At 35.4% G+C, this 18,499-nt stretch overlaps 2 protein-coding genes across 5 annotated transcripts; both read left to right on the forward strand.

The window, feature by feature from the left end:
• The first annotated feature begins 632 nt into the window (after window positions 1-632).
• LOC113497626 (protein spaetzle 4) lies at window positions 633-11,007 on the forward strand. Of its 4 annotated transcripts, none has more exons than XM_026877225.1 (7): window positions 633-740; window positions 8,728-8,913; window positions 9,039-9,375; window positions 9,592-9,820; window positions 9,950-10,111; window positions 10,408-10,667; window positions 10,844-11,007. In XM_026877225.1, exons 1-6 carry the CDS (start codon window positions 711-713, stop codon window positions 10,664-10,666), a joined length of 1,203 nt encoding a protein of 400 aa, XP_026733026.1. In that variant the 5' UTR covers window positions 633-710; the 3' UTR covers window position 10,667; window positions 10,844-11,007. The 4 variants fall into 4 exon arrangements, with proteins under 4 accessions (XP_026733026.1, XP_026733027.1, XP_026733024.1 ...); XM_026877226.1 differs by having other exon boundaries at window positions 9,625-9,820; XM_026877223.1 differs by having other exon boundaries at window positions 9,039-9,820.
• Window positions 11,008-11,566: 559 nt separating this feature from the next.
• On the forward strand, window positions 11,567-17,426 carry LOC113497658 (serine/threonine-protein kinase VRK1-like). The gene is made up of 6 exons (XM_026877326.1): window positions 11,567-11,946; window positions 12,034-12,103; window positions 13,290-13,486; window positions 13,705-13,924; window positions 14,276-14,449; window positions 14,576-17,426. The coding sequence occupies exons 1-6, from the start codon at window positions 11,728-11,730 to the stop codon at window positions 15,337-15,339; spliced, it is 1,644 nt and encodes a 547-aa protein (XP_026733127.1). The 5' UTR covers window positions 11,567-11,727; the 3' UTR covers window positions 15,340-17,426.
• Window positions 17,427-18,499: the final 1,073 nt, after the last annotated feature.

An 18,499-nucleotide genomic window follows, 5' to 3' on the forward strand; every position in this document is an offset into this window, starting at 1 on the left:
TTGTGTGCCTAATACCGTGAAATAACAGAAATTATAATGATTGATGATTGGTTGTTGCGAATTCTTGTATGCATCGCGGTTTATATGAGTTTAGAAATTGATTGATAGATGCTAGCAGACGATTTGTTCGGATAACAAGTCGCTGTATTCGAGACATTCTGATGATATTGACTTGTCTAGCTAGTTTGACATCATTATAATGCTCTCGTTGCATACTAAGAAGTTGTACGTTATACCAGTGATGATTAATTAATAGGCTTACACACTACTTTTTTTCTTGTAGGAGTTAATAATACTTTCTTGTTATTATTGTTAAAAATCACCTTTAAGAAAACTTGTCAAAAAGTAGCTGGAACAGGAATACAATATGTTAAAACGTTATAATCCGATTAATCATTAATGACAAATAAATAAAGAGGTTAATGGCTCATTTTCGACAAGCCAAACCCTACGTATTCTTCGATGTACGAATTCAGTGCACGATGCCGGCGCTCCGGCGCTACGGCGGCGCTGCCTCGGAAATCGTTCATAAAGCCCATAAAAGTGCACCAGCAACCTTTCAAGGACCCCGTTTGACATCGAAAAGTGCAACAGATGCAGTCCTTGAGATTGGCGATGGGAAAGTTAGTCGGTGAGCAACCGTGGTGGCGGCCGCACGTCTCCACGATGCTTGTGAGCGCGTACGCAGTGAAAGTTCGTTAGGCTGCGAAATGCGGTTTGCTATCGCCTTTCTGTTTGTGGTGAGTGCTAATTACGTTAAAAGTGTTAATGGAGGGTGCTCTCTCTTTGCAAATGGATGCCTCGTGTGATTAATGTAGGGTTACAGCTTCCTGAAGATTATGCGATATGTTCGACGGTTTGGAACTAGTGTGCAATATATAGGTCTACTTAAGATCTTTTTTTATTGATTTCCTTGTAACTGTAGAAGTATCACTTGCAGACGCTACTGCCTATAAAATACAACTTAATGCGTGACACCAGTAGGTCTTGTTGATAGAACGGGCATTAGCGCGCAAAAATCGTACGTCTTGAAAACGGGGGCATCGTATCTACAGAAATCGGCGAGACACAACTGTTACTAAATAAAAATAAAGTGAACCGTCTCACTTGATGATATCATGGAAAAAGTAATTACGAAACAGCATCCGATCTGTGTCGGTGAAATACAATTGCGGTAATAAACCTGGGAGAATGGGATCACTTAATCAAATAGGAATCCCATCAAGATCCACCTCATTAAAATTGAAAACGTCATGCGATAAGTGGGACATTCGTGCTAACAAAACAAACGCCGAAGTAAAGCCAGCAAATAAATAAAGAATAATACAAAAGTAACTTGAGCATGTTCAGTCATAACACTAATATGAGATAGCAGTCGGAATATTGAAGCGTTTTCTAAGACTGAGGTTAGTGAACCTATCAGAGAGACGAACAATTGTTGTCGGACCACCGGTAACCCACACGTAAGTAGGTTGGTAATGAGTTAGACAATTAACTATTGGAATACTGTGAAGTGTAGTGAATATGCTGGACCGGCGCTGCCTGACAAAACATTCTAGATCCTTGTTACAGATAGCGTTACTGTTTGAGCGGTTCAACCATAAATCAATCAGGTCTGGTTTACTAGCTGTAGTTTCGAACTAAGATTTATAAGCTGCCGTTTCAAAGTAATGAAATCTCCTTGAAATTGAATTTGTATTACGTTAAAGCTGTAGTAACTCCAGTCACTGATAACTGTTATTATTATAATTAAGCTAACAATGATGGAAGTTCGCACCGCTGACCGTTCGGAAGAACAATTCCAAAAGCTTCCATGGTTTTAGTTTTTATTACCAGAATGCCGGTCATCGGTCACGTGTTCCCAAACAGTCGTTATTATCTTAAGCAAAACCAGACCGGCACTAACGAAATGGCAAAAAAATAATAAAGTTGGAAACCATAAAATGTAAATAAAAATAGAGAAACAGAAAGCCAACGCTAATTAAAAAAGAACATCACTAGTCTGTACGAATGCGCTTTATGTCATTTAGTGGAAACTAGTGTGATGGCGAGGTAACCAGGACGAGCGGTACCGTCAACAAGAGCAGCGCCGCGTGGGAAGCGGGCCGGGGCCTCACCCACTTTAATTGCTTTTCACACAAGCCGTGTAGGGCTGCTAACCGTACTTTATGAACCGTGCTGTATAAATATCGAACGGCCATCGCTGAGATTGACATCATCCCGTATAAGGTATGGACAGCAAAAACATCGGACGTGTTTAATTGTTGAACTCATATTTATGATACCGTCTAGTTTCATAGAAACAATTGATGTTATTCCTAAATATGCCAATATAGGGATAGAAATAAGAGGGTGTTTATTTCGTCTATTAAACTTAACCTAAATGTACGAACTCAACACAGATCTAATGAAATGCAATATTAATTTCAAGTTTACTTGTTTAATGGTAAAGCTACCGTATAGGAATAGATATCTAAGATAGCACATATAAATATATAGAGATAACTTAGTACAACAATTTACCTTTCAATCTAAAGGCCTTAGGTTCGTAGCCCTGCAAGCACCCGCCGTTTCGAATTCATGTACGTATTACAAAATAATTAACAATTATCCCTTGCTTTAAAGTTAAAAACTTGAAGAAAAATATGAGCAAACGAATGCACCTCAGAATATCCCAAGGGTATCTTAAGTCAAATTAGAGGCCTACAATCATATTAATCTCTGACACCTGGTAAAAGATCAACCATACGAAAATAAGACTTACCTATTTACATTCTGTTTAAACCTCAAGGAGAATGAACAAACACATGAGATAACAATCCCAACTTAATAATACTCAATATAGTATCCAAAATACCAATTCATTAAGCCGTTATCTACAAGTAATTATTTCGATTATGACAACCTTGACATCGCACTTAACTTACTTTAACATTCTCCAATGTGAAATAAACTTTAGTGTCAGTTGTACGATCGCCTCTTGATCATTGAAAGCAGTTTACATTATGTTTATAATTAATTGTTAACAATTAAAAATAAACAAAAATACTCTACATGAGGCTAATAGCATGTAGAGCACGCAATTTCATGTTGAATGCATTTTGCGGAAAATATTTAAAGCTAGTTATCATTTTAAATAAGAGCTATCAACATTCCTGAACATAGTAGTTATTTTAATTATTTTATTTAATGAAGAGAAATATTATAAAGTATTAATTTTAATGAGTAAAAGAAGCAATATCAGAATATCCAAGCTCGAGTGTGAAAGGCTTGTGGCGAATTGTTTGCAGATAGTATGTATAGTCAGAGATAAACTACCGAAACAATAGTTTACAGTAAAATTCAGTTTTTTCCAACTGAACCCATTGTCTGCTTTTGCATTATATAAAAGAAGAAAATTCAAGCTTTTAGAGCCCATTGTTGATTGTCAATTTATTTTTACCCAGTAATAAAAAAACGACTAAAAATTGTTACAAAAATCTAATTCATACACACACGAAAACATTCACACCGATAAAACTTCTTTAAAGAAACAGTTGAAAAGTACCTAATGCGTAATAAAAAATTAAGTCAACTTTGCAACACACCAAACAAATGCATTTAAAATTCACGAGGTGGCTCTCTGCCTATAAAAACGGCGCACTCATTGCAATGCAAATAACTTTGATTGTTTCTTAGTAATGACATCTAAGTGGGACAATTTTTTAGGTTGTTCTTGGGTTTGATGTAAATTTGTAACAGCTAGCCCCCACAGTGCGGAAGAAAACTGTCGGTCTTTTTATTCAAGTCATAAGAACTGGTTCCCTCGTCGGTTTGACTGTTTAATTTTCATGTACAAGGATAAAATGAACTAAGAATTATATTATTTGCATTTTGCACTAGCAAAACACATGCAAAGCGGTTTCAACAGAATCTCTCACTCGGATCAAGTTCCAAACATAGTAAAAATGTCGTCCAATGTCAAGTTAACATTAGCAAACCTCTAAACAGTGTTGGTGACATAACACACATAACTTGTGTATCCGTTGAGAAAATCGTGATTTACGTCACGTGGTGTCCACGGTGCGCCTGCGCAGGGGAAAGTTTGACCAGGCTGATTTCACCGACGCAAGTTGGGTAATAACCTCGTTTGGCTTGAATCATTTTACATATCGATTGACGCGTCTGCTCTTGTCAATCTGTTCGGACCATCGATCTGTGGAGATGGAAGGTACGATAATAATGGGTTAGGTGGGAACGACTACAAAAGTTTGTAGCATTTGCCTACTTTTAGCGAGAGAGCTTTCTTTCCAGTTTCAGTTAATACTGAGAGGTATAAAGAAAATAATTGAAACTGAACGAACAGGATATGAGGATTATTCTAGATCGGGAACAGGGCAGTAGGTACTATAGGTATATCGTACGAATTGCTGTGTCTATGCGCTTAGCTGTAGATCAACGACGTTTTGTTAATCTGATCAAACCTGCGCCAAATCGAAAACCCACTCAAGTTTGAGACTTTTGCAAATTTAATAATTCCGATTCAAGATGCGAAATCTCACCAGTAGAAAGCAATCGAAGTCTCTAGAACATACTTAAAAATCCTTAATCCAATGGTCATTGAAGAAGCATTATGTTTGACGTCACTTACTCGATCAGATAACAAATGGCCACGCACGACTGATGACGTCACATAACCTGCTCCCAAATACAATCAGTCACTTTCACTTGCATGCCTGGCCCGCCACGCTGGGGGACTGATAATATCTAACACTTTGCATTTTATGTGTTTCCAATCATTGTTAAGGACCTTTTCTAGCTGAAATTACAGTTTTTCTTTTCTAGCTTGAACGGAGAGCCAGATTTCCTTAATTATCTGTATAAAACTCCTTGTTGAAATAATTAAATGTTGAAATGGACTCTGTATTCTGCCATTCCATATTTCTTTTACATATCTGGAATCTATACTCTAAAAAATACTGTTGTGGAAAAAAAATGTGATAAAGAATTTAGAACAAATTAAAAGATAGCTTTCGTCTTCTCCATTAGGTACACAGTAAAAATAAAAACAACAAAACTTAGAGAAACTGATTATCAAACAAATCAGCTACTTAATAACCCTATTAATGTCTTTATTTGTCACGCTAATGTTAGGAAAAGGTCACGATCATGGTATTGAGAGTGCAACCATTTCACGCGATACGTCTTCACAGGATAGGTCACGTATACTCTACGTCTGGCCGAACTCCAAAAGAATATCAACGAAGGGAAGACTCCGTAGTTATTAGAAACCATTTAATGTCTTGGGAAATTGGATGAGATCAGTTTCAGTGAGAAATCTTTATGAACATTGGTCACATTTCTCATCTTTTTGTTTCTATACGTTCAATTTGCGAACCCAGATTTACATATCCAATCGACATTCTGTAAATCCTTTAAATTAAATTTTGGAGTAACACAATCAGAAAAAAATGGTTATCGCAGGTGAGTAAGCAAATTTTGTTAACATTTTCAGTGGTCTGAGGCTTATTCACCAAATTTATAACATATTTTAGCATCCCTAAGATATACCTTGATGGTCTCGATATAAGGCGAAAAGTCATAAAAACAAACAAGCTATAATACTGGTTCTGTAATGACGGACGCTGGTCTAGTAACCTGTCGCAACTGTTACGGTATCCACTCAAAATATTATGGCATGCTCGCTATTTTTGTACTCGCCAGTCGTAGAGTGGAAGGAAAAGTTTTGTAAAACAATTCTGTCTTGGGCTTGCCTAATACGGTTATAATCTATAATGATGTCCTGACATATAATAGCGCAAACTAAGATAATAAATATACATTTATTTCTAAAATGCACACAACATTCGAAACGCCGGTATCCGAATTGGGATCGAATCATTGCAAGCCTGCGATCGTACATCCAGGCTATCAGGTTCTAACTCGAAAAAAACTAAACATATTAAACCATTCGAATGTTACTGACCGATCATTAAAAAAAAAATTGACTTCCTCTGTACAATAATAAATTGCATCCCATACAGAATTTCTCTTATAAACTGCCCGCAGTGGTTATATAATTAAACCAGACTTTAATATAACTGGTAAGGCTTTTATACTACATTACTTACTACGTCTTTTATCAAAATAGATAACAAAAGAACCATTAAACGTGCACAATATCATAATAACATCAAGTCAATCGGAGTTTATATCCGCGCTGGTCGGCCTACCGCACTTTATTCTGGTAACGGTACCACCGTGCCTACACGTAGCGATTTTTTGGGCAAGATCATTGTCATAAACATCTTCATTTCGGACACAAACGAGGTTAACAAGTCACATTAGGTTGTGACAGTATTTTAACGACATTGCATTTGTAGAAGGGTTTTTACGACGCATCATCCGGTGACCATTTCTAGAAAATTTTGCCAAAAGAGGAAGGATTCTATTTTCGTTTCCAACGTTCGTTTTATTTGCGTTAGCTGAACCTGAACCTTAATCTAACATTGTTATGTCGTATTGTCCCAATGCTTTCGTAGATCCATATATGTAAAGTTTGTCAAAGCATAGCAATCGTTTGATAACCCTTTAATGACACTTTCTCTTCTAACACTTCTTTCGTCTCGTATTACTCATCCATCTATATTCGGACCGTTGATAATCCTTCTTGCGCAACCCAACCCCTAAAAGCATGTGTACGTGTGTTTGAAGAGAGTAGAAAGTCCGATGTGCAAAAGTGAAAACGTCTAGGATCTCATTAGGCGCTCGCCCGCGGCTTCGCTCCACATCCGTCCATCAGAATGAATAAATGCTTCAGTTGACGGATCAAAAGTGCACTCGTGTAATTAGAGCGATTTGTTTGGCTTACAAAAAACGAGCGCGCAATTCGCCTTCTAGTGAGACAGGTCGCGACGATTTCGCTCTCTCGGATCGGTTTTTGTTCCACCGATATGAGTATAACCGTAAATGTAGAAGTGATTCAATGCACATTCAAAAGCACTCGAGTAATTCAAAGCAAGATTGTAGTTTCTAGAAGTCTTTCGAAATAAGCTATCAGGTATTCAGAGGCAACGTAATGACATAAACAATAAACAAACAGAATGCTCTCATGGATGAAAAAGAAGCAACATTTTGTTAGTCACAGTGATGGCATTAACAGAGAAAAGACGGAATAGAATCGAATGAGCATAGCAAGAGACCAGCAAACAGCGGGAACCTACACGTGCCCTACATGAACGGCACAAAAGTAGCCGGCGGGTGTAAACCTTCTTTACAGCGTCATAAAACTGTGATTTTGATGTTCAGGGTGCGCACGCTAAGAGAGCCCGATCGGGTCGTAACACTAGAATAGTGACAGGTTGTTAACCTGTTACCTAGTAGCACGATTAACACCTGTTTGTTATGAGAAACGAGTGCTGTCGACGGTACTAAGTGATCAAATTAATTATTTTATTTTACTTGTATTATGAGCTAAAACAAATTTATCATAATTATTTTTGAATCTTGAAATGGACAGGATGGTCTTACAACTCTATTTAACATTTAATTTGATAGAACTTTTAGGAGCACTAGATATATACAAGTTTTTTTAATCTTAAATAACTCAGCTTCCTATGGAAAATCTATAGACAACCAATCAAAGGTACAACAATACACTATAGAGTTTAGGTTCCCTCTTGGGAGTTACACTAGGGTCAATTTTAAGCTTAATTCGATTTTACGTAACAACTATGGAACAGATATGACAGCAGATATAAAATAAACATCGAAGCTCCCAGATTCAATACTTAAACAAATAAATATTCACCGATACCATGCAAATTCATTGCTTTAATTATTGAACTAACGCGTTAGTAAAATAACCAGTTTTAGATGTAAACAATGTTCTACAAACGGTAAAGATCTCTCGCTCCCTAGTAACCACCTTCACGCAGCTATTATTTAAAAAAAACATGTAAGGCGTAAATCTGCAATTTAAACCATATCATTCAATTTAATTAACTTCCTCACCATTCAAAATCATAGAACCAGAACGTTATTAGAAACTTCGGAAACGTTATACTTTTGGACGCGGTATTAATTAAGAAAATAAATACTTAAATAAGACAGACGTAGTGAAACAATACCATATTATGATGCTAATGACGGCGGTGGGCGTAACTTTCATTCACGCCCGCGAACAGGTGCCTCACCTACTTACTACATCGAAACTAACACATAGACAAATTAAAATATACGTGAGTTAAGTGATGATACGATCATACGATATTCATAAAGATTTCTTACTTTACTAGTGGGTTACTGTTATAACGTGTATTAAAGACAGGGACCGAAATTAGGAGTATTATTGATAAAAGCCGGGCCTGTTGGTTTAGTGGTTAGTGACCCTGACTGCTATACCAGAGGTCGTGGGTTCGATTCCCACCCAGGACCAACTGTTTGTGTGATATGCACGATCATTTGTTCTGTGTCTGGATGTAATTTATCTATATTATGTATGTATTTAGAACTATATAAGTATGTTTATCAGTTGTCTAGTACTCATAACACAAGCTCTGCTTAATTTGAGACTAGATGGCGTTGTGTGAATGTTGTCCAATATTATATTATATTATATTATATTAAAAAAAGCATAGCAAAATTGAGACAGAGTATGCAAGAGAGAGCAGCTAAGGAAAGAATGGGGTATTTCCTTCTATATGTCATCGAAACTTTGTTGTTATTTTCCCTTTCGAATGTTTCCAGGTGACATGGACAGCAGGGCAGTGCGCCGGGTTCGACTACGCGTCGGCGTGTGCGCGGCCCAACAGAGCCAGTCGCGGCCGGGCGCTGCCCGACGCTCCCTGCGACCTCTCCAAACACACCTACTGCACTACGCCCGGAAAGGGCTACCCTTGGCATGCTATCAGAAGATTCGTTAGAGAGAACCAGGTAATTATTATCAGTATCCTCTAAACTAATCGATAACTGCAATTTATTGCTATTCAGCCTTTCCTTCTATTGCTCATTGATCCTTTCTAAGATAAAGAAATTCATATCTATCTTTTTAATTCCAGGGTCTTATGAGGAGAATGTATGGAGAAGAACGTCAAATATCAATTATAAAAGCGGAATTGGAAAACTTCATAGAGGATGGCGACGATGAAGATTTTGATGCGAAGACATCAGACTTCGCTGAGGATATCATCAAAACTAAGATGATGTACACTAAGATGAGCGCGGGACGTGCCATGAGAGATAAACCACACTTCAGACCAATCAATAGTGAAAAGAATAAAAAACTTGATAATGACACGTTAAAAGTGAAACCCCTGGACACTAATCAAACCAAAGTGAACAACCCGGACAACAGCAACAAAACAGAGATGAGCAACGAAACGGTAAATGAAAAAGGTATATCATATAAAACAAAACTTGAAAGCATAGCGAATATAGAAATAAATAACTTAGACCCCGACGTAATAACTTTAGAAGCTGTTATTAAACAGAGTATTGAAACTAATAGCATATACCCAAAGTTTTCTGGTAATACTAAAGTAGAGGCGGTTAACGATTCAAAGAATAGTACAGACAAAAATACTACAACTACAGAAAGTATTAACACCACAGAAACCACAACTGATGGATATGACTCTACAACAGAAGCTGGGAAGGACGCCTGGCGACCAATGAACGCTGACACATCGACGTTGCCACCAACGCTTCTGTTCTCTGAGCACGAGAAGGTCAAGATCGACCGGATAGACACCAAGGTGACTGACAAAAAAGAAGAGTTCCATCCCAGACCAGTACAACATCAAGAGTCAGTACGGCCATCCGTTATCAAATTACGAGGAGCGTAAGTTTAATCCAAATAATTCCTAATTCCTCTTTGTTAAATAAAATTATTATGCAGATCGAATTATAAAACTGAAAAGCAAGTAGTTCACTACTTTAATCGTTGAATATAATCCGTATTACCTTCCAGGAATGCTTGCGAATCAAAGGAGCAGATAGCGGCACCGTTCTGGGCGAACAGCACCCGAGGCGAGCAGTTGGCCCTGCTCAACATGTACCCTTATGAGCAGTACATCCACCTGGAGACGTGTGTACACGAGCGCAAGCAGATGTACTGTCGCGAGGGGTGCAGGTACTCATCATTATGTTATTTTATTAATGAACCAAAATTAGAAAATTTTGAATCTGCAGTAAAAAGTTATATTGACAACTGACGAGAACGTTTAAATTTGTCCGTTAAATTTATTCGTACTTTTTAAATGTTTTATCATGGGGTTTGTAATATTATCGCGATTTATAAGTTCGTCAATCGAACAAAGTTTATGTCAGGAAACAATGACGCATTGTTACAATTTGAACAAGATACCAACGTTTGCGATGGCTCAATGGTTTTCAAAACCAAAAATCAAAAACATCGTTATGTTTCAGATGTGAACAGCAGTTTCGTCTCCACCGTCTCCTAGCTTACGACCCGCGTAATGAGTGTCGCGGCATCTTTGCGGAGTGGTTCAAGTTCCCCTCTTGCTGCGTCTGCAAATGCTACGACGTGCCCCTTGAATTTAGGGCCCGGTCCCCCCGGATCCTGCACCCACAGTATGACGAGGAAGTCAAAAGAGTCATCTACGAAGATGTAGCGAGGGACTGGTATTCCATGTCAGCATATGGTGATGATGAAGATTTGTTTTGATGTAAGTTTGAAACTGTAAATATTCCAATCAAAATCAATATAACACAAATCTTTCTAAAAAAAAGTCACACGATTATATAAGAGAAAAATTTAAATGTAACGGCCACATGCGATGCGTATTATTATCCCATCTTAAATTACTTTATTATGAATTCTTCCTTTTCTCGCATTTTTCAGATATTACCTACATTCAACTGACAGCAGACTGAAATCTACAGAAATGTCGAAATCAATTATAAAACCCACCTGGACTTTTTCAATCGTTTACAAGATTCTTATTTTTTTTGTGCCCATATTAAGTTTATCAGTTCAGTGTAATTAATTATTATTTATTTATGAAATTGCACATCCAGTTAAGTTATATTAATTGTTATTTTTCTTGATAGTTTTATAGAATGTAAATAAAAATAATATAATTAAAAGTAAATGATTTTAGTTTTATAAAATATAACACTTATTTTGTAAGGCTAGTGAAAATGTTGTAAAGAAATGTTAACATAATAATATGCGTTGATTTAATGCTATACATGAATATTATTAAAGTTATATTTATACATTGCGTTGTTTTTTTAAACGTTTTGAACATGGCTTGGCCAGGTTGAAAAGTTATAATTAATCTACTTTCAAGTATAATTTTTAATAGATTTAAAATGTCTGAAATCGATGGCTTAGAATACTGCCTTCACTAAAATAAAAACCCTTACAACGTAATTCATTATTCCGTGAGGTCAGATGGAAACTGTCATGAAATTACTTTTTTATTTCCTATGTCAACACTTAAACCAATCCTATATATCTATCTCTATTTGACATGTGAGTATGTGTATAAAGCTATCTTCTTCTACTGCTTAAAATAGTTCTAATTCGGAACCTGAAACACAACCATCTGAAAAATGGCGGGCGAACAGTCGCACTCTGTCGGCTGTCAAAGTCAACCAACGGTAGCGTCGCTCGTTCAATTGTTGAATATTATTTGTTTATTGAATTTCAACTAATTTATTTAGTTTTTAGTGAGAATAGTCGCTGTGTTGTTTATTCGTGCTTAAATAAATTAAACTAGAATGGCAGGACGAGTAAAAAAAGTAGCACCGAAGAAAAAAGGAGCTGGTTATAAGATGCCAGCTCCTATCCCTACTGGTGAAGTTATAAAAGACACTCTTTTCAAAAAGGAGTGGCGGATAGGACCGTCTATAGGTGTCGGAGGTTTTGGAGAAATCTATTCAGCGTGTGACCATACAATTAAGACTAAAGGATCAGACTATCCGTACGCAATTAAAATCGTAAGTTTAAAGTTATGTTTCGTTAAAAACGGACAGAATAATGTTGTATTAAATAACCAGGCCTTATAATCTTATCATTTTCAACAGGAGCCTCATGAGAATGGACCACTATTTGTTGAAATTAATTTCTATCTCAGAAATGCTAACAAGGATGATAGTAAGTATGAATTCGTATACAATCAATTCAAACTTTATAATGACCTTAATTCAGTGTGTACGAAACAGAATTCCATCTGACTTATGTCAACAAGGAAATTGAGATTTTAATGATTATTATTTATTTGCCTTATAATGTTTGCCTTTTTCTATTGTATAGCATGTTAGGTGTATTCTTTGTTGGTGATCCATATAAGTAAATAAATAAAATTTAAATACATACAGATGGATAGTGCTAAACTTCATTTCTTTAGGTACAAAGAGGCAAATAATAAATACTCAGTATAAATATGAAATGAGTTTAAAAAGTTATGTTCAATAACAATACAAATATCAAGTCAAATATATGACATAAATTAGTCATTGAATTATTTAATATAATTATATCTCTATAAGACACCAAGATTCACTGACTAAAACAATTGGAATATACTAACAGTGAAATGAATAACTGGTAATACATGTTACATTATTGTAATTCATACCGGGTTCTAGTTCCAACTTCTTAAAAAAAAAGAATAAACATGTCTGCAATTTCAGTCAAGTACAGACAGAATACCATTTTATCAAGGTCCATTAGCAGTAACTGCCCATGCTACCTTTCAGTCATTAATATCAGCAAAATAATGATATCTTATCTGTTTACACACCATTAACTTAACACATAAAGCAGTTAAGGTTAAGCTTCACTTATTTAATTATTGTAACAACCTCTTTGGAATTTAACATTTGTTTTTAAATTGGAAAAACAACATATATTATATCTATGTAATAAGAACTACTGCAAATGGATAGAAAAGTTGTTTTTTCTCTAAACAAAATTTTATTTTACTTAGTTCTTGCTTATTTACCATACATTGTAATTTTACATATTTTTATTATATGGAAAGTTGAGTATACAATGTCTGACACACTTGAGTCAATAACATTGAAAAGATTTGTATTACAATATGTATATTATTGTATGTCTGCACATATTACCAATCTTCTTTTTAGAATATTGGTGTTTTGTTTCAAGTATTTTGAAAAAGCATTTTAAGTTAAGTAAGAAAAGAGTTTTTGGTGAATGAGTAACAGACAAAATTCATAACTACCTAGTATATCATATATACCATAGTTCCACCAAAAATAGCGTATAATATTATAGGAATGTAGATTTATATAAACTTCTACCATTGTTTTTTCAGTTGCAAAATTCATGCAAAGCAAAAAGCTGACAAGTTTAGGCATGCCAACATTCTTTGGTAAGGGATCACATGAGTGCAATGGAGTCACCTACAGATACCTGGTCATGGAGAGGTTTGGCAAGGATGTCTGGAGCTTGTTTAATGAATCCGGAAAGTCCTTCCAGCCTGCTACTGTTTTCCAATTAGGTTTACAAATGGTAAGGTTTGAGTAATATTTCATATTTTCTAAATAATGAAAAGCAACAGATAAAAGCCTCCTCTACTTTTTTTACTTTCAATTTAAATTGCCTTTATGATAAAAGCACATTACCTGTATTGAATTTGTTATATCTTATACATCTCAGTTTAAATTAACAACAATAAATATTAATCTATGTATTGTATGTATCATTCAGATATAATTGAAATATTTCAGCTAGATGTTTTGGAGTACATACACAGTCGAGGTTATGTTCATGCGGACCTCAAAGGTGCAAACATGCTACTTGGGCTCAAAAAAACTGCAAAGAACCAGGTCTATCTAGTGGACTTTGGTTTGGCCACGAGGTTGAAAGAAGACCAGCCGTTCAGTCCAGACCCAAAGAACGCACATAATGGTACTATTGAGTATACAAGCAGAGATGCACATTTGGGAGGTAAGATCTGCAACTATTAGCATTTATCATTTATGTAATATGAACTTAAAATTATGTAGAAATGTTTTTAACCTACCACTAAAATATGAAGTCTAGCACTAGTTGTTTGTTGTAGTATTCAATGATGCAAAGATTAACTCACGCCTATTTATTGGTGTTGCTTGACTTAGTTTTGGACCCAACCGGAGTCCATAATCATGAGCTGACGCGGCGGCTTGGCGAGTCGAACTTCCTTGCACTGCTATAGTTAACGTTATTCTTCAAGTTCTTTTTATAATGTAAACAAATAGCCAGGCTTGTTCTCATATAAGTTTCAAGTAAAGTTTATTTTATTATTCATATCGTTACTAGAACCGACAATGCGTGGCGACCTGGAGATTCTGGGCTACAACATGCTCCATTGGTTGACCGGGGAACTACCTTGGGAGAAGGCAATCAAGCAACCCAAGACAGTGCAAACTATGAAGGAAACCTTTATGAAGAGTGTCAGGAGTAGTATCAAGAGCCAGTTCCCTAATGTACCTGGTAGGTTTTGTTGGGTTTTAATACTTGAAATACTATATGAATAAGAATATGTTTGATCCATGGATCAAATTAACATATTTTTGTCCTATTATGAGAACTGTCTCTTAAAACACGACTTTATTTCAGATGCCCTTATAAAATTCTTTGAATATATCAACTCAATGAAACCTAAAGAAGTTCCAGACTATAAGAAATGTCGAAAGTTATTTGAGGACTTTTTGAAAAATGAAGGCAAGACTAAAAACAGTACCCTTGACTTTGCCTCCAATAAGTCCAAGTCACCTAAAAAGAGGGTCAATAAAATTGTTGTTGAAGATGTAGTAGATGGTTCTGATAAAGAAAGTGATGAACCTGTTAAGGTTAAACAGAATGGTGATGTACCAAAGAAAAGAGGAAGAAAACCCAAAGTTAACCCAGATCTTGATACAGAGAATAAAGTTCCAGAAACTGAGAAAGAGATCAAGAAGAAGGCGAAAAGAAAATCCTCGGAGCCAGCAGTGCTAGTCAAGGTAAAGAAAACACGGCTCAACCCTGTAGTGACCCCACCCGCTAGGACTAACCACAACAATATTTCCACACAGACCTCCCTTGAAAAAACAAGACATAGCTCGCGACTAAATGCCTCACGGCATGTTTCCTTTGACAGTCCAATATCAGAAATTGTAGGAGAGAAAAGTAAAGATAGTGTATCTATAAACTCTAGTGGGGATATCTTTGACGATTCATTTACTATCAAAGAGGTTAAAGTTAAGCCTAAGAGGAAATTGCTGTCGACCGAAGAAGTTATAGTAAAAAGGGTAGTAAGGAAAAAAGTAGCCCCTGCAGTCAAGAAAGGCAGGTCGTGGAAGGATTCCGCAACTATTGTCAATGGGAGGTCACCACCCAAATAAGTTGATATATCATATGGTAGGTTAACGTCGGAGATGTTGATGAAAGATGAAGTATGGTTCATTATCGAAAAAGTATGTTTGAAATGTCAAGACTTAAAGTGAATAGTGAAAACCTAGAAATCAAGAAACTAGAAACAGCATAAACCTTACTAATCATAATAATTCCTGAAAAGTTTCCTAGTGTATTTTTGATTACGTTTTTGTGTTTCTTATTCATAATCTTAATATAACTGATAAAAAATATAACATACTCGCTTCGCTGATCATTCTCGATTGATTGAATTTCCCCGTGTAATGTTGTTTCGTCCTAAGATACTTAATACAATCTGATGATACCTGAACAATGTACCTACAACAATAGTGCCATTTATTATACTAAACCCACTCTTTACTTAGCTTTAAATAGTCCATTAATCATTTTCTGTAACGCATCGTTTTTGTTTACGTTAAATAGGTAGCCCAATCAGCGCACATATTTAAGCACTAATAAATAATTAATATTAATACTCACTTTACAAACCTTTTAATTACATACGCCCATACTTAACCGCTTTAACTTATTCCTATGTACCTAAACCTTGTTTTTTAACAACCGAGATTATTTTTAAATCATTCTTGGAAATAAACCCTTGTGTTCGCCTTTTCAAATATGATTAATTTATTGAAATAATTACAGAATTGTTGTAATATATATCAACATATATTTATGAATTTATTGGACTGTTGTATACGTAATATACGTTAGATTGTTGTAAGATTTTTAAAGTTCTAAGGGATTTTGTAAAATCCTTTATCTTATCTATTCTTGTATCTATAACATTATTTAAAACATGTTGGAAACCTAAATGTCTGTAATTCATGACACAATTAAAATTATTACTGTAGTCAGTGCCAAATAATTATCCAGTGGAACTAAAAACGAGCAAGGGTTACATAGAGCTCAAAACAACACAGATTTAGTCCATAAGGCAGTTTATAAAGCCACCTTTACATAGAAATACGTAGAATAACCTATTGTAATACAATTTGTACCTACTGTAACATAGTTTAAGAATCAAAATCCAATGTTACTAAATATTATCATGATTTTGCGATTTCATCGATTATTATGTATTTTGAACTTAATTTCTACCATACTTATCATTACGATGTATCTTGGATTAAACCAATCTGTTGCAAAAACCCTTACATCTGAATATTTAGGAATATTGGATTTCTCTTATTATTTTGATACCTAACCTGATTTACCTACTAATTTTACGTGTTTTAATAATATAATTGTTTGTCTGTATATCGTTGACAGTTTATAACTCACTAAAACAGCTGTGCTGTACTTGGGTTGCATTAATGTGATGAATTTGATTTTAATAATAAATATAGGGAATGGTCGTTATCTAGAAGGTGAATAGTTTTCTGGTTACCCAAAATGTTGCTCAAGAATTCGTTAGAAACGAAATTTATGTAATTCTAAAAAAGAATATGTTTGTAGTATGGTTCATACTATAAATGTATTTATCAATTAATTATGGACATTGAGGGTAGCATGCAAATTGCTTGTTACATGTTTGTATGCGGGGGCTTATGTTCAACTATGGGGGTGTTAGGTAACAAAAGATGGTTTTTAGGAGATATGTCTTTAGTATAGAATAGCTATTATAGTTATTTAAAATTAACAATGTGATTTGCGAGGGTCGCATGACTACGTCATTACTTCACCACGAGCACTGACACTTGACCGATCTCAAGGTCATTGTGACTTGGTGCTTAGTAAATTAAAATCTAAATGTTACAAATAATTGAAAAACGTTAGTTTGAAAAGTCCCTTAAAATGTTTTTGTTAGTAAGTATATTGTTGGTGAATGATTTAGTAAAAAATTGATAATGAATTGTGGGTTTCCTTGTTTTAATACAATGTTACTTACGTCTTGTAATTTACTCGTGAATAATGTTGAATGATAGTGTTATTTTGATGTTGAGCATTGTGTTGTAGCGCACTGTTTTAGTGAGCCTGTTTGATGTTGAAATGTGCATTGGTTTTGTGTGGTCAATTATAATTATTATGTAAAATAAACAGTATTTCTTTATTCTGTTGTTTTTGTTATTTACGTCTTATTTGGTATAGAGGAAGGTAAAACACAGAGAAACCTTTGTCTGAGCCTTGTTCTGCAGTGAAACAGTAATGGCTAGTTTATTACAATAATAGAAATTCAATAGGGCAATAAGCTAGGTGAACAGTTATTTAACCTGAATTACTAGGATATTTAAAAAAACGGTTTGAACTTGGTGTATCTTTATGTATAAAAACACCGTTTAAATAAGACGCGACTAAAAAAATGTATACCTGTCGTCTACTTATAAAATATGCCTTTATAAAATACACCAAGACTGTTTTTTAAGTACCTAAAGGAGCGTTACAGGCATACTGCCCCATGTCAGTATGCCTGGATTTCAAGGAAACACAGCCAACAATTAAATGTTGAATTGGTGACATAAAATTGCACAAATTGTCATGTTAAATAAGGTTCTACATAAGGTATAATAAATAAACAAATGCGCAAATCCAAAGCTTTTATTTTTCTTTTTATTTACAATAATATGAAAGTAAACAAAATTTAAATGTACCAAAGAAATTAGATTTAGATATTTTATATATAATTTAACGGCGGACACGCCGACCGAGTGGCACGCATCGATCAACGAGTCTATAAACACGATTGACATTGTGATACTCTTACAGTGCACTGACGTGAAGCTGCGGCCTGACTCGCTAGCGTGCCATGAAGACATTTACTACAGTGCGCGTGGCGTACGCAATGAGCGGCGAGACATTAGACGTCTCGTATAATGTATAGCCCGCTAGCAAGCCAGAGAGCAGGCTATGAGCCAGAGGTCGCGAACAACGTTGCAGGTTACAAAAGCTATAATTACACCTAGATTATCGTACGCTCAGTGTGGTGATGTTCACTATATCTCTAACAGATTGTGATATGCGCGCGCGTCTCACGCGCCACGCAACGTTACTTCACATTATCTACATGGCAGTAGGAGCGGCTAAGCTATCATCGACTAAAACACAAAACGGTAGCACCATTTGTAAAAAAATATAATATTTTTTTTCATTTCAAAACAACAGAATTTGCCTCATCGTGTCGTGATCCGC

Source organism: Trichoplusia ni, chromosome 9, assembly GCF_003590095.1.
Source record: "Trichoplusia ni isolate ovarian cell line Hi5 chromosome 9, tn1, whole genome shotgun sequence".
In the NCBI taxonomy this organism is placed as follows: Eukaryota; Metazoa; Arthropoda; class Insecta; order Lepidoptera; family Noctuidae; genus Trichoplusia; species Trichoplusia ni.

What these genes read in the sequence shown, in the direction of transcription:
- LOC113497626 (XM_026877224.1), top strand. Translation starts at nt 711, where the DNA reads ATGCGGTTTGCTATCGCCTTTCTGTTTGTG. An exon ending in CTATCGCCTTTCTGTTTGTG is followed by an intron (nt 741 to 8,727) that starts GTGAGTGCTAAT and finishes GAATGTTTCCAG; the next exon opens with GTGACATGGACAGCAGGGCA. An exon ending in TACTGTCGCGAGGGGTGCAG is followed by an intron (nt 10,112 to 10,407) that starts GTACTCATCATT and finishes GTTATGTTTCAG; the next exon opens with ATGTGAACAGCAGTTTCGTC.
- LOC113497658 (XM_026877326.1), top strand. Translation starts at nt 11,728, where the DNA reads ATGGCAGGACGAGTAAAAAAAGTAGCACCGAAGAAAAAAGGAGCTGGT. An exon ending in ATCCGTACGCAATTAAAATC is followed by an intron (nt 11,947 to 12,033) that starts GTAAGTTTAAAG and finishes CATTTTCAACAG; the next exon opens with GAGCCTCATGAGAATGGACC. An exon ending in CAGAGATGCACATTTGGGAG is followed by an intron (nt 13,925 to 14,275) that starts GTAAGATCTGCA and finishes TATCGTTACTAG; the next exon opens with AACCGACAATGCGTGGCGAC.